General features: G+C 41.6%; 1 protein-coding gene across 2 annotated transcripts in view; it reads left to right on the forward strand.

Annotated features, from left to right (window-relative positions):
- Positions 1-13,334, forward strand: part of CDC27 (cell division cycle 27) — a 36,365-nt gene that overhangs the window by 7,298 nt on the left and 15,733 nt on the right. For both annotated transcript variants that reach the window (XM_063137981.1, XM_063137982.1), the window contains exons 2-7: positions 2,682-2,757; positions 3,556-3,703; positions 7,270-7,395; positions 8,034-8,131; positions 9,999-10,153; positions 10,259-10,470. In XM_063137981.1, the coding sequence (XP_062994051.1) occupies positions 2,682-2,757; positions 3,556-3,703; positions 7,270-7,395; positions 8,034-8,131; positions 9,999-10,153; positions 10,259-10,470 (815 nt within the window). The remainder of the gene's footprint in view (positions 1-2,681; positions 2,758-3,555; positions 3,704-7,269; positions 7,396-8,033; positions 8,132-9,998; positions 10,154-10,258; positions 10,471-13,334) is intronic.

The following is a 13,334-nucleotide window of genomic DNA, read 5'->3' on the forward strand; positions in this document are numbered from 1 at the left end:
CTTATTCATGGCTTACTGCTCCATGCAAACGTAGCCAATACCTTTATGGGATATTGTAAGGACTACTGAGAATAAACATATAATGTTTATATACCACTTTCCTAAGTATTTGTTGTTGTGGGGTAGCTGGGGTACTATAGGTGGCTTGCCTACATCCCCCCACCCACCCCGCTCCAGCTCTTCATATAAATGCCCCTGTTTGTCTTCTGAATGGCCACCTACATTTGTAGTATAAATGCATATAAATATTAGCTGCTGTAGAAATGACCTCTTGTTTTCTAAGGAGAAAAAACCAGTTAACATTGAAGGGGGGAGTGATTGAAAATACGTAGCAGAAATATCTCTCTTGCCTGCTACATTTACTCCTATTTTTCATTTTAGTTCTGACAAATTTTGAATTTTGCAACCAGAAAGTTATACTTATTCAATAAATATATGCATTGTTCTTGATTTCCTTAATGTGCTATAAAGGGAGAAATGGTTTGTTGAGGGTATTTAACTGGTCACAGTTCTGTAATGTACTGTATGGCCTGTCCCACTTGCACATATTAGTAGAAATGTTCCCATTGTTCACAAGGTTGGACATCAGGAAAAACTTCCTGACTGTTAGAGCAGTACGACAATGGAACCAGTTACCTAGGGAGGTGGTGGGCTCTCCCACACTAGAGGCATTCAAGAGGCAGCTGGACAAGCATCTGTCAGGGATGCTTTAGGGTGGATTCCTGCATTGAGCAGGAGGGGGTTGGACTCGATGGCCTTATAGGCCCCTTCCAACTCTACTATTCTATGATTCTATGATGCTAATGAAGGCTTGAAAATACTTATGCACTGAAGAATAATTGATATTTGGAAGCACGAAGGACTCTGTTTCCTAGGGTGTCTTTCCCCAACTTGATGCCCCCCAGATATTTGGCCTGCAACTCCCATCAGCCCTGACTAGTTGTAGTACAAAAAAATCTGGAGGGCACCCATTTAGAGAAGGCTGTCTCAAGGGGAAAGATACAAAATCAATAAGAAAAGTGTCTTTCTGTTGAGCCAGCTTATGTTAATGGAATTGTGTCCCAGGTTTCTGAAGTACATGTGAAGAATTCTCCATAACTCCAAGCGTAATATTTTCACAGACTCGTTAACCCAATTTATGTCTCACTTTCTCAAATAATAGAAATGTGTGTCTGTACCAATAGTTCCCAAAAGTTTCAGGGCTCTGTTATATCTTTTGCAAATTTAATTTAAAGATTTGGCCACCTTGAGGCCCAGTACTGGGCATAAGGAGGGATACAAATAATAATAATAATAATAATGATGATGATGATGATGATGATGATGTATACCCCCATCACTGTAATTCTGTACATGTACTTGCAACAACCATCTCCTATAATAAAAAGCATTTAAAAACTAAAACTTTATTATTGTTATTGCTACCATTGTTACAAAAATTGTGATAAATTGGGATGTTATTTTGTGTCTCAAATTTGTTTTAGAATTAACTTAAAACAGAATTTTAGATAAATTTGGAGATATTTTATTTATTTTAATTAATTAATTAATTAATTTCATTTTTATATCGCCCAATAGCCGAAGCTCTCTGGGCGGTTCACAAAAATTAAAACCATGAGGAGCATAAAAACAACCAACCTTCTAAAAACACAAATACAAAATACAATATAAAAAGCACAACCAGGATAAAATCACACAGCAAAAATTGATATAGGTTAAAATATGGAATTAAAACAGCAAAGTTTAAATTTAAATTAATAGGTGTTAAAATACTGAGAAAATAAAAAGGTATTTAGCTGGCGACGGAAGGAATACAGTATAGGCACCAGCCGAACCTCTCTGGGGAGCTCGTTCCGCAGCCGGGTTATTCAGATATAGACTGGGTTCAGATGACACGATAACTAACAGTGGGTTAAATGTTTGCATTCTCCTTCCCTCTTTATTGTTTACTACAACTTATTAGATTGTAAGCCTATGCGGCAGGGTCTTGCTACTTACTGTGTTATCTGTACAGCACCATGTACATTGATGGTGCTATATAAATAAATAATAATAATAATAATAATAATGGGTATCTGTCAGGGCTTTTTCACACCACAGTTGGTTTTACTCTGTACAGCACCATGTACACTGATGGTGCTATATAAATAAATAATAATAATAATAATTATTATTCAGCCAAAATAACTAATGCAAATAACCAACGCTGTGCAGAGTTCATTATTTTAACAACCACTGGTTATTGTGTCACATGTCGGGCACCGTTGACTATTTCATTGCACAGTTGGTTATTTTCAAAAACTACGGAGTCCCCTTGGAAAAGCAATCAAAGCAGCAGCTACCACTCTAGTCCATCCGGCAGAACTTGCAATAGCTGATGGGATACCAGCAGGAGGACTGGGGGTTGAAAGGGGGGATGTATCAATCAAACACACAGTTGACTAATAGACAACTCGACACTGGCCTTAATCCTCGCCATGGTTGATTATTATCATGTTGTGTAAGGAGTACCTCCTTGATAATCAACTGTGGAGTTGACTATTAACCCACCATTGACTATTGTGTTGTCTGAATGCAGCCATCGTTTGTAGAAGATTCATTCATTGTTGGTTTTTCTTTGTGTAATGTTTGCCTATAATGTTAATCTTCCCTTTTCTCTCTCTCACTTCACTTCCATACAGGCTGCTATATGGCAAGCGCTTAACCACTATGCTTATCGTGACGCAGTGTTTCTGGCAGAGAGACTGTATGCAGAAGGTATGTACCTGCTGTGGTACTAGTTTTTTGGTGAGTTTGTCTAGGTATTGTGAAGAGCTGCTTGTTTCAGCATTATTCATTAGATCATAATGTTGAGATCAGTGGTGAAAGTGGACAGCCATGTTCAGGTACAGAATGCTAACATAAAATTGACTAGTGGTATGGAAGTCCTACTATCAGCCTAAAAACATATTAATTGGGTTATGTTCTCTGAGCTTAATATTTAAAAGAGGGTGTTGTTTGAGAGCTCTGCCATCTGTTTGAAAGAAAGCTCATTCCAAAGGCATGGAGATGGTGCAGTTGCTAAGTGGTGAAAAGTGTTCTTACATGCTGTAATGTACTTTATTGTATCAAATTATTTCATATATGCTTATTTTAAAAAGGAGCATGCATACAGATGAGAGGGGTGGTGCTGAATGGGCATGGTTAAAGGCCCTGAGGAGCTATGAGAACAAATAGTATGTAGGAAAGATCCACCACCACCATTTATATCACTGGTTGAGAACACTGCACAACTCTTAACATTGAGTAAGTTGGAGCACATTGGTGGTTGTCTGTTGCATAGCAGATCATGATGTTCCTGTAAGATGCTGAAGCTCAGAGATCTTGTATGCTTGCCAATAAAAGGATTGTAATCAACTTCACTAAATAAAGTAAGAAAATAAATAAATAAATAAATAACTGTTCTGTTTTCTTTTACGTTGGACTGGCCAGGAATTAGAAAGCAGCTTAACTGTTTGCACCCAGAGGTTGAAATGATGGACAGATCCTAATGTTTTCCTATCCCTGTTTCTTCAGTGCACTCAGAAGATGCTCTGTTCTTATTGGCAACCTGTTACTATCGCTCAGGAAAAGCATACAAAGCATACAGGCTCCTTAAAGGACACAGTTGTACCACCCCACAATGTAAATATTTGCTTGCCAAGTGCTGTGTTGACCTCAGCAAGTAAGTTGCCTTTTTATTTGCTAGTGCTGCTAGAAGTTGGAGTTAAATGTTTTGTAAGACACCATGACACCATTCACTGGTCTTTCATAATGTAATTTATTTTTTGCTTTCAGCTATGGGCCTAATGAGCAAAGACCCTTAGATAGAAAACTGGTCTATAGAAATACAACCTCCCTTTCTAGGATTCCTGTTCATTCGAGTGCAGGTCTTGAGTGTCCCTACTTTGTGTTGGGTATCTGAGACAGATTAGGGATTCTGCTGGTGAACCCCACTGCCCATCAGTCTCCTTGTCTGAGCTGACAGAGGTTGTCTCGTATTTGGTGTTGAGAACCCCCAGGATAGTGGTTCTGGGGGATCTCAACTTCCATGCTGAGGCTGCTGTATCCGGAGCAGCACAGGACTTCATAGCTGCCATGACAACCATGAGGCTGTCTCAACATGTCTTTGGCCCAACGCATGGAAACACATGATCTGGTTTTCTCAGCTGGACAGGAGGATGGCGATCTGAAAGTCGGAAGAATTAACTTCTACTCCCTTTTCATAGTCAGATCACTTTCTATTGAGGTTTAGACTCCCGGCAGCCTTTCCCCTCTGCAAGGGTGGGGAGCCTAGTAAAATGGTCCACCCCTGGAGGCTAATGGACTCCAATGGATTCCAGAGGTCCCTGGGGGAATTTCCTGCTGGTATGGCTGGTGCTCCTGTCGAAGCCCAGGTTGCTCTGTGGAATGCAGAAATGACTCGGGCGGTTGACACAATCACGCCCCCTCCCTCTGAGCAGAGACCAGCCAGCGCCTAGGTATACACCTGAGCTGAGGGCAATGAAGCAAGAGGGGTGATAGCTAAAACACAGGTGGAGGAAAACTTGGGCTGAGTCTGATCGAACACGGGCTAGAACTCGCTATTGAGCCTACAGTGAGGGTGGCAGAGAGACAGTTCTTTTCCACCCGCATTGCATCTTCTCGTCATCCAGAGGAGCTTTTCCGGGTGGTTTGTGACCTGTTACACTCTGGGCCAGGGCAAGAGATGGTGGAACCCTCGGTTGCATGCTGTGACGAGTTTGCATCACACTTTGAAGATAAAGTCGCTCAGATTCATCAGGAGTTGGACACCATGCTTAATGCAGTTCCACTAGTAGAGGTGTTCAGATCACCATGCAGCCTAGTTTTATTGAATGAGCTTCAGTTATTGGGGCCCGAGGAAGTGGACAAGGTGCTTGGCCAAGTCTGGTGGACCACCTATGTGCTTGTCCTTTGGCCTTCATGGCTCATTACATCAAATAAGGAGGGGATTGCCAGCTGGGTCCAGGAGGTTGAAAATTCCTCCTTGAGAGAGGGAGTGGTGCCAGCCTCTTTAAAAGAAGCGGTAATCAGACAACTCATGAAAAAGTTTAACCTGGAGGATGTTAACAATTATAGGCTAACATCCCCTTCCTGGGCAAGGTGCTTGAGCGGGTGGTTGTAGGGCAACTCCAGGCACTCTTGAAACAGTTTATCTAGATCCATTTTAATTGGGCTTCAGGCCTGGTTTTGGAACGGAAACTGCCTTGGTTGCCCTGTGGGATGACCTTTGCTGGGAGAGGAAGAGGGGGAGTGCAACCCTGTTGGTTCTCTTGGACCTCTCAGAAGCTTTTGCTACCATTGACCATGGTATCCTTCTGGATAGGTTGTCTGGGCTGGGAGTTGGAGGCACTGCGTTGCAGTGGTTCCGCTCCTACTTGAGTGGCTGATTCCAGAAGGTGGTGTGAGGGATTATTGCTCTGTGCCATGGGGTTCCACAGGCCTCTATTTTATCCCCTATACTGTTCGACATCTACATGAAACCGCTGGGAGAGGTTATCCGGAGATGTGGACTGAGGTGTCACCAATATGCAGATGACACTCAGAGCTACCTCTCCTTTTCATCAAACCCGGGTGAGGCAGTGGCTGCTTTGAATCAGTGCCTGGGAATGAACTGGATGAGGACCAACAAACTGAGACTCGATCCAGACAAGACGGAGGTACTGTTAGCGGGTGGTTGATCTGTCCAGCGAGGTGATGTTCACCCTGTTCTGGAGGGGGTTGCACTCCCCCTAAAATATTGGGTTCGTAGTTTGGGGATGCTCTTGGATCCAGAACTGTCACATGAGGCGCAGGTGGACTCAGTGGCAAAGAGCACCTTTTATCAGCTTAGGCAGATATACCAACTGCGCCCTTATCTGGACAGAGATAGCTCTCATAATCTCTTATCTGGATTACTGCAATGCGTTATACGTGGGGCTGCCTTTGAAACAGTCTGGAAATTTCAGCTGGTACAAAGCAGGGTAGCATGTTTGTTAACAGGGAATGGCCAACGAGACTACATCACACCAGTCCTTTTCCAACTTCACTGGCTGCCAGTCCAAGTCCAGGCCTGATTCAAAGTGCTGGTATTAACAATGAAAGACCTAAACAGCTTGGGGCCAGGTTTCTAAAGGAATGCCTCTTCCCATATGTACCTGCCTGGACCTTAAGATCTTCCTCAGGTGTTCTCTGTGAGCCCCTGCCAAACGAAGTGAGGTAGGTGGCTACCAGGAGGAGGGCCTTCTCTGCTGTGGCACCCCGGCTGTGCTATGATTTATATATATATATATACACACACATGTTTCTCTCACTGTTGACCAAGCTGCTATAATGTCATGGAATCCTCAGGATGAATGTGTCATCAGTATAATGTTAACAAAAACCAGTATTCTATGAAGAAAGTGTTGCGATGGTTGCCTAAGGTTGAGGAGTTGAATAGCAGGAGGGTCAAGAGGTATGGAAGTTAAGGTGCAGGGAATCTAGAGACAGGTTGATGGATTGAAGGGAGTAGAATAGGAAAAGGACTAAGGACAGGATGAGGCCTTGGAAAATCCTAGGATGTTGAGGAAAGCAGGGACCAGTGTGGAAACAGGTCTCTGGAAAATCGCATACCCAATCCAGGGACAGGAGAGGCTATATACTGTTGGAAAAAATGCAGTGGAAAGGATGTGTTGTGAAGCCTGGGGTGCTGTGGGTCAAGGGATCAAAACATGGTGTATGCATGCATGTGCCAAATTTCTTAAAATTTTGAATAAAAGGGGTTAAATCTTTTCTGCGTAACAATATTTTTAAAATACATATCTGAACATGTAAATATTCTTACACTATTCATTACACTTTCCCCCTCACTTTCCTTTCCCTCCTCATCTCATCTGCCTTGGCAATGCTAGAAGGTGATAGCCTAGGTCAAGCCACAGTGGGGTGGTTGTTCACTGGCAAAGGAGAATTTACAGTGATTGTATCCAGGCCCATGGTACATTCAGCAGACGATCGGGCTTGCCAGGGTATCCTCTCAGTCCTCCAGCTGGCTCCAGCATGTTTCCCAGCCGCCCTTGTGGCAGAACCCATCTCGTTTTCACACCCTGGCCCATTCCCTGCAATGATCACTACCACTTTTGTTCACCGTTTTTTTTCCAGGGCTTTGGGAATATGCAAATATATACATTTTATCCCTGTTCTTTCACACGTTTACAAGAGAAGACTTTTGCCTGTCTGATTTTTCTTTATTATTTTATTTTCTTTAAACAGACTTGCAGAAGGAGAGCAGATCTTGTCCGGTGGAGTGTTCAACAAACAGAAAAGTCACGACGACATTGTGACAGAATTTGGTGACTCTGCATGCTTCACACTTTCGCTCCTGGGGCATGTGTACTGGTATGGCTTTTTTCTTTTCTTTTAGGAATAAGCTGTCATTCCTTGATTCTCTCTCCTCCCAGAATGTTCTTCATGCTGCTCTTTGTAGGTGTGCTTTTCTTATGCCTCAGTTTGTAGGTGTACAAGTTTTACCTAGCAGAGAACAGTGTAAGAATTATTTGTGAATAAGTGTCTCCACTTGGCATTGTAATCATTTCTTCCTGAGTAAATCTATTTATGGGAGAAAGCGCTATCCTGAGAGATGGATTAATGGTCTGTCCTATAATGTGCTGTCCTATATAGCTAGGAAATGTCCCTCTTATTGAACTACTTTTCTACTCCATGGAATATCCCAAGTGTTTTAATGTCCCATGGAATTGACACATCACCATCCTAAGGAACACTCAGTAAAGACAAGCTGTCTTGTACAAATAAATTATGCCAAGTTTCATGTCTCACTTCACTGCATGTTTGTCCCTCATTTCAAGATGTTTTGGAAACGTACACATTCTTTAATTTCTATGCAGTTCTCCCAAATATTGGAAGAAAAATTTCTGGGGTTATTTATCCAAGCCATGGGAAATGGCTTATTGTTCTTCTTGTTTTCCAGCAGAAATCTCTCCTCATTGCTCTTTTCCCCATCTCTTTCTCATTAACAGCAAGACAGATCGGCTTGCCAAAGGATCTGAATGTTACCAAAAGAGCCTTAGTTTAAATCCTTTCCTCTGGTCCCCTTTTGAATCGCTATGTGAAATAGGTAGGTTTTGTTCAACTCTTTTTGTGGGAAGAGTTGGGTTTGTACCATCCTCAGGTATTCATGTTTTTGGTTGGAGACTAGAGTGGCGGGGAGGGGTATGTGGCAAAGGAGAGTTTATGGTAATTGTATCCAGGCCTGATGGGTATTTGAGTTCTCTTAGGGCAGCTGGAAACACCTTTTAGTGAATGTTGATTAACTTTTTCTTTGAGATTCCATTGAACCTGGGATTGAACGGTGCTTTCCCTCCTCTCTGCACAGAGCTGATTTCATTGCTTTTCATTAATATATTTATTTTTAACTCCTGATGTTCAAACCATACCTTTCAGTTCTCTAGTTTATTTCCAGTGGTGAGCTGAATATTTCTGTTTGCTTGTAGTCTCATTGTGATCCAGCTTGAGGTCTTGGGATAAATAAGTAAAATGGAACCAGACCTACAACTCAAAGACACACTGCAATGCAATATATTATAGAATTAGGCACTCAGTGTGGAGCAGGGCGATCATCATGCCAGCCAACCAGCTTGTGGAATTTGTTTTGGTACTCCTACACATAGTAGACTCATTGAAGTGAATGGGCCTAGTTTATGTAGGACTACCATTGGATACTGCCCACACAATTGGCTTTCAGTCTTGGGAAAGTGACAGAAAGTATCTGGCTGCTCTCTCATTTAATGGACTCTCTCTCTCTCTCTCTCTCTCATCTTCTTTTCCCATGAACATGGAATTCACTTGGATAGCTTTAAAAGGAGATTGTACAAATTCTTGGATAAGGCTATGAATGGCTATTAGACTTGTGCTTCAATTCATGGAGTGTAAGATGGGAACCTTAACTCACCCTTGTATAAGTGAGGCAGCCACAAATTTATTCACAAATTCCATTGCTCGGACTGATAGGATTGTGGAAGGGAAAAGTTGGTACAGCCTGCTCTTTGGGTTTCTGTGATATATAGGAATGTTGGTCTTCTTCAAATAGTAGCAGTGTTGCTGGTTCATAACTGAACACCAAAATTCTTGGGGAATGTTAACATAAAATCAAGTGTCACACTGCAGGGCTGAATGCTGACTGTAATGGCCTCCAGACAATCCAGAGGTTGGAAACCTTGTAAAGGAAGCACTGCTTCCACCTGTGTGTCATTTAGAAACTAAAATGGAGCTTGAATCCAGAGCAGGGGCATGTCTGTTATTGTCATTGTGGGTATTTTTTTTTTGTTGCTTCAGCTGCAAAAAACCAAAAAAACCTTAAGGACAATAGTGCCACTATTGTTGTGATAATACATAGGACATTTATCAAAAAAGTTCCTATCCTAAACTCAACTCAACAAAGAAGCAAAATAGGTTTAAGGAAGCTATTAGTTAATGAGAGATTAAAAATGGCTATGGTAAAACGAACTTTAATAAAATCACTAATCTAACATCTAAAGTATAAATTATTTTTAATAATACAACATATACAATTACACAGAAACAAGAGATTGACAGTCCAACATGTTGCATACACATATAGTGACAATGCTGGTTTCCCAATGTTCTTTTCTAATACAATTGTAATACAATTGGCTATACACGTACATAGTAACAGACACATTTTGACCTTTAAAGTCTATATCAGTGGGAAAGAAATAGTTTAACTATAACTATAGCCCATATATTTTCTGAGGTTAAATCCTCAAGTTAGGACCTGCAACACAAAAAATATAGAAAATTACAGATACCTGAAAGAGCCTTCACCATTTAGCAGTACGTTCCTTACTGCAATTCCATTCTCTGGGGTTGGGTAGGAACAATGTAACATTTCCTTTTTTGTTGTTTGTATCACATCAAGAATAAGACTTCTCCCCTACCCCAAACCCCCTTCTCTTCGGTCACAGGTGAGAAGCCTGACCCAGACCAAACATTCAAGTTAACATCTATACAGAACTTCAGCAGCTGCTTGCCTAACACATGCACAACAGTGGTGTCAAATCACAGCATACCCCACAGACAGTCAGAGACGGTTCTGATGGAAACGCCGCAAGACACACTAGTAAGTTTTTACCAACCATATTTTACCACCACCACCACTTACAGTGTCAGTGCTTGTTAGAAACAAATTATGTGCTGCCTTTAAAAAAATGGTTTTCCGTTTCAGGAATTAAACAGACTCAACCTGGAGTCCTCCAACTCTAAGTATTCCTCCAACACAGATTCCTCCATCTCTTATATTGACTCGGCTGTAATTTCACCAGATGCTGTACCTCTTGGATCTGGAACTGCCTTCTTAGCTAAACAGGCTCAAAACAAACCAAAAACTGGCCGGAGTCTTCTGGGTGGACCAGCTGCTCTGAGTCCATTAACACCAAGGTAATGAATTTAAAATTATGTATCCACAAGGCAACCTATTGTACATTGGTATAATTAAGACAACAGAATCCTCTCGCACTGTTAAAAGTTTCACAATCTTACTGTTGCGTATGAGGACAAGGGGGAAAAACTAAAATTACTGTCTGAGCCAAAAGGCCATGAAATGAAGAATCATAGAATCATAGAATAGCAGAGTTGGAAGGGGCCTACAAGGCCATCGAGTCCAACCCCCTGCTCAATGCAGGAATCCACCCTAAAGCATCCCTGACAGATGGTTGTCCAGCTGCCTCTTGAATGCCTCTTGAATATCAAGAGTTCCAGTGGGACCCTGACTGGGTTCAGACAACGTGATAACCAATGTTGGTTTAAATAGTCAACGATTATTTATCCCACCATGGGTTATTTTGTGGTGTGGAGGGAAGTTTTTAACCAGCGGTTGGTTGTTTGGCCAAAATAACCAACACAAATAATCAATGCTGAGCAGAATTGGCTATTTGAACCACTGTTGGTTATTGCGTTGTGTGGAGGGCACTGTTGGTTATTTCCTCAGCCACCATTGGTTATTTCATCTGCCACAGAGTCGCAAGGCAAGAGTGGTCAAAGTCCAGCTGGCAGGATAGATTTTTGGCAGCAATTGTTGATGGGATACTAGTGGGAAGACTGATGGGGGAGAGAATGCGGGAGATGAGTGAGTCAACTTAGCGTGGACTAATAGTCAACTCAATGCTGATTGTAATCCACACCACAGCTGATTATTATCATGTTGTGGGGGAGTAACCCCCCCAGATAAAAGAACTGTCGAGGTGATAATTGAGCCCGTGTGGTGTAGTGGCAAAAGTGTTGAACTGGGAGTTGGGAGATCCAGATTCTAGTCCCCACTTGGCCATGGAAAACCACTGGGTGACTTTGGGCCAGTCACAGACTCTCCGCCCAACCTACCTCACAGGGTTGTTGTTGTGAGGATAAAATGGAGAGGAGGATTATGTATGCCGCCTTGGGTTCCTTGAAGGAAAAAAGGCGGGATATAAATGGAATAATAAATAAATAAATAAATATCTACTGTTGACTATTGTGTTGTCTTAATGCACCCATCACCTAAGTCCACAGTTTCTCCTTGGAGTCTCCCTTGGAACTCTTTCTGTTGGTGACTTTCAGGTTAGCGGCACTATGATTGGCGAGATTTGAAATGTTCTTCTGCTGAGTTCTGAATGTTGCCATTTTATGTCAGATTAGTGTCATTTTATTCTTTCGTACAGAGACTAACTAGTTTGTTCTTCTGCTTTCTGCATAGGACAAACAGATCCATCTCTATGCACTCTGTGTGTGTTTGGAGATCTGTCAAAGTGGGCTCTAATCTACAAAAATACATGCCGCTATAACAGTGGAATCCTGTGCATGTTTACCTAGAAGCAATGTTCACAATGCTCAATGGGGCTTACTCTATTAAGTTTAGGATTGCAGCCTAACTGTTAATCTTTAATGAACCACAAGATTTTTTGTTATATTTGCTGTACAAACTAACATAGCTGTCCTTTTTGGAACGATATAAAAAGTGGGGCTTTGTGAGCACTAGAAACTCCCATTTTCCAAAAGTATGGTGCAGTGCATGAAGCATTGAGGATGTAAATGGGAGATCCAAACTCAAATGCCTACCCGAACTCATATGCCTTCGATGAATTTCATGAAGGGATGCTTGCAACAAGTTGTCCTCTCGAACTAACCTACCTCATGTGATTGTTTTGAGGATAGGTGACAGTACATTACCCGTTAGTTCATGAGATGTCTATTCCTTAGCTGGAGGGCGGGAACTAACTTTAATTTGTTAGTTTCCTGTATTTAACATCAATATGTGCATACATGGTTTGGGTCCAGGCTACCTGAGGGATCGCCTTCTCCCGTACAATCCATCCCGCACACTCAGGTCCTCTAGGAAGAAGCTATTTCAGCTAGAAAGAACTAGATTATCAACTGTTACCCAGAGGACCTTCTCTTCTGCTGCTCCCAGACTGTCAGCTTGACAGTCTTTTAGCATTCAAGAAAGCTATCAAGACTGATCTCTTCTGGCAGGCCTATCCAGTAGAATTTCAGGATATTTTTAGTATGTTTTTAGTATGCTTTTAGGATGTTTTTAAACAGTGTATACCATGTTTTTAATGTATTTTATGTATTTTATGCTTCTTGTTGTTCCCCGCCTCGATCCAATCGGAGAGGCGGGTAAGAAATAAATTATTATTATTATTATTATTATTATTATTATTATTATTATTATATCCTTTTGATGAACATAATTAGTTCCAAGCTGTAGGTGTATGTTTGGCAGAAATGTACCTACACTGCAATATTCTATATCCTGAAATCATAAGGCCAAATTTGAAAAATATGTGTTGCACTTTTGATATTGGGAAAACAAATAATTAGAGGTGCTTCTTCCATGCCTCATTGTTTTTGTTCACTGGATCTTCTTACTGTCATGTTTTTACACTTCTCTATGCATACATGAAGTCTGGTAACTTCTATTCTTAAAAGAAAGCCAGGTACCTAGAGAGTAAATATACATTCTTCAGTCCTGCAAATTGCCCTTAATTAAAAAGTGAAAGACTGGGTTCAGACATCACAATAACCAACGGTGGGTTAAATAGTCAACGGTTGATTATTGTGTTGGCTGTCAGGACTTTTTCACACCACTATTGGTTATTTGGCCGAAATAACCAACGCTGTGCAGATTATTTGAACAACCATTGGTTATTGTGTCATGTGCTGGGCACCGTTGACTATTCCGTAGCACACAGTTGGTTATTTTTGGCTACTACAGAGTCTCCTTGCAGGCGCAACCAAAGTGGTGGCTGGCGCCGTAGTCCAGCCAG

Source organism: Elgaria multicarinata, chromosome 11 (genome assembly GCF_023053635.1).
Source record: "Elgaria multicarinata webbii isolate HBS135686 ecotype San Diego chromosome 11, rElgMul1.1.pri, whole genome shotgun sequence".
NCBI lineage: Eukaryota > Metazoa > Chordata > Lepidosauria > Squamata > Anguidae > Elgaria > Elgaria multicarinata.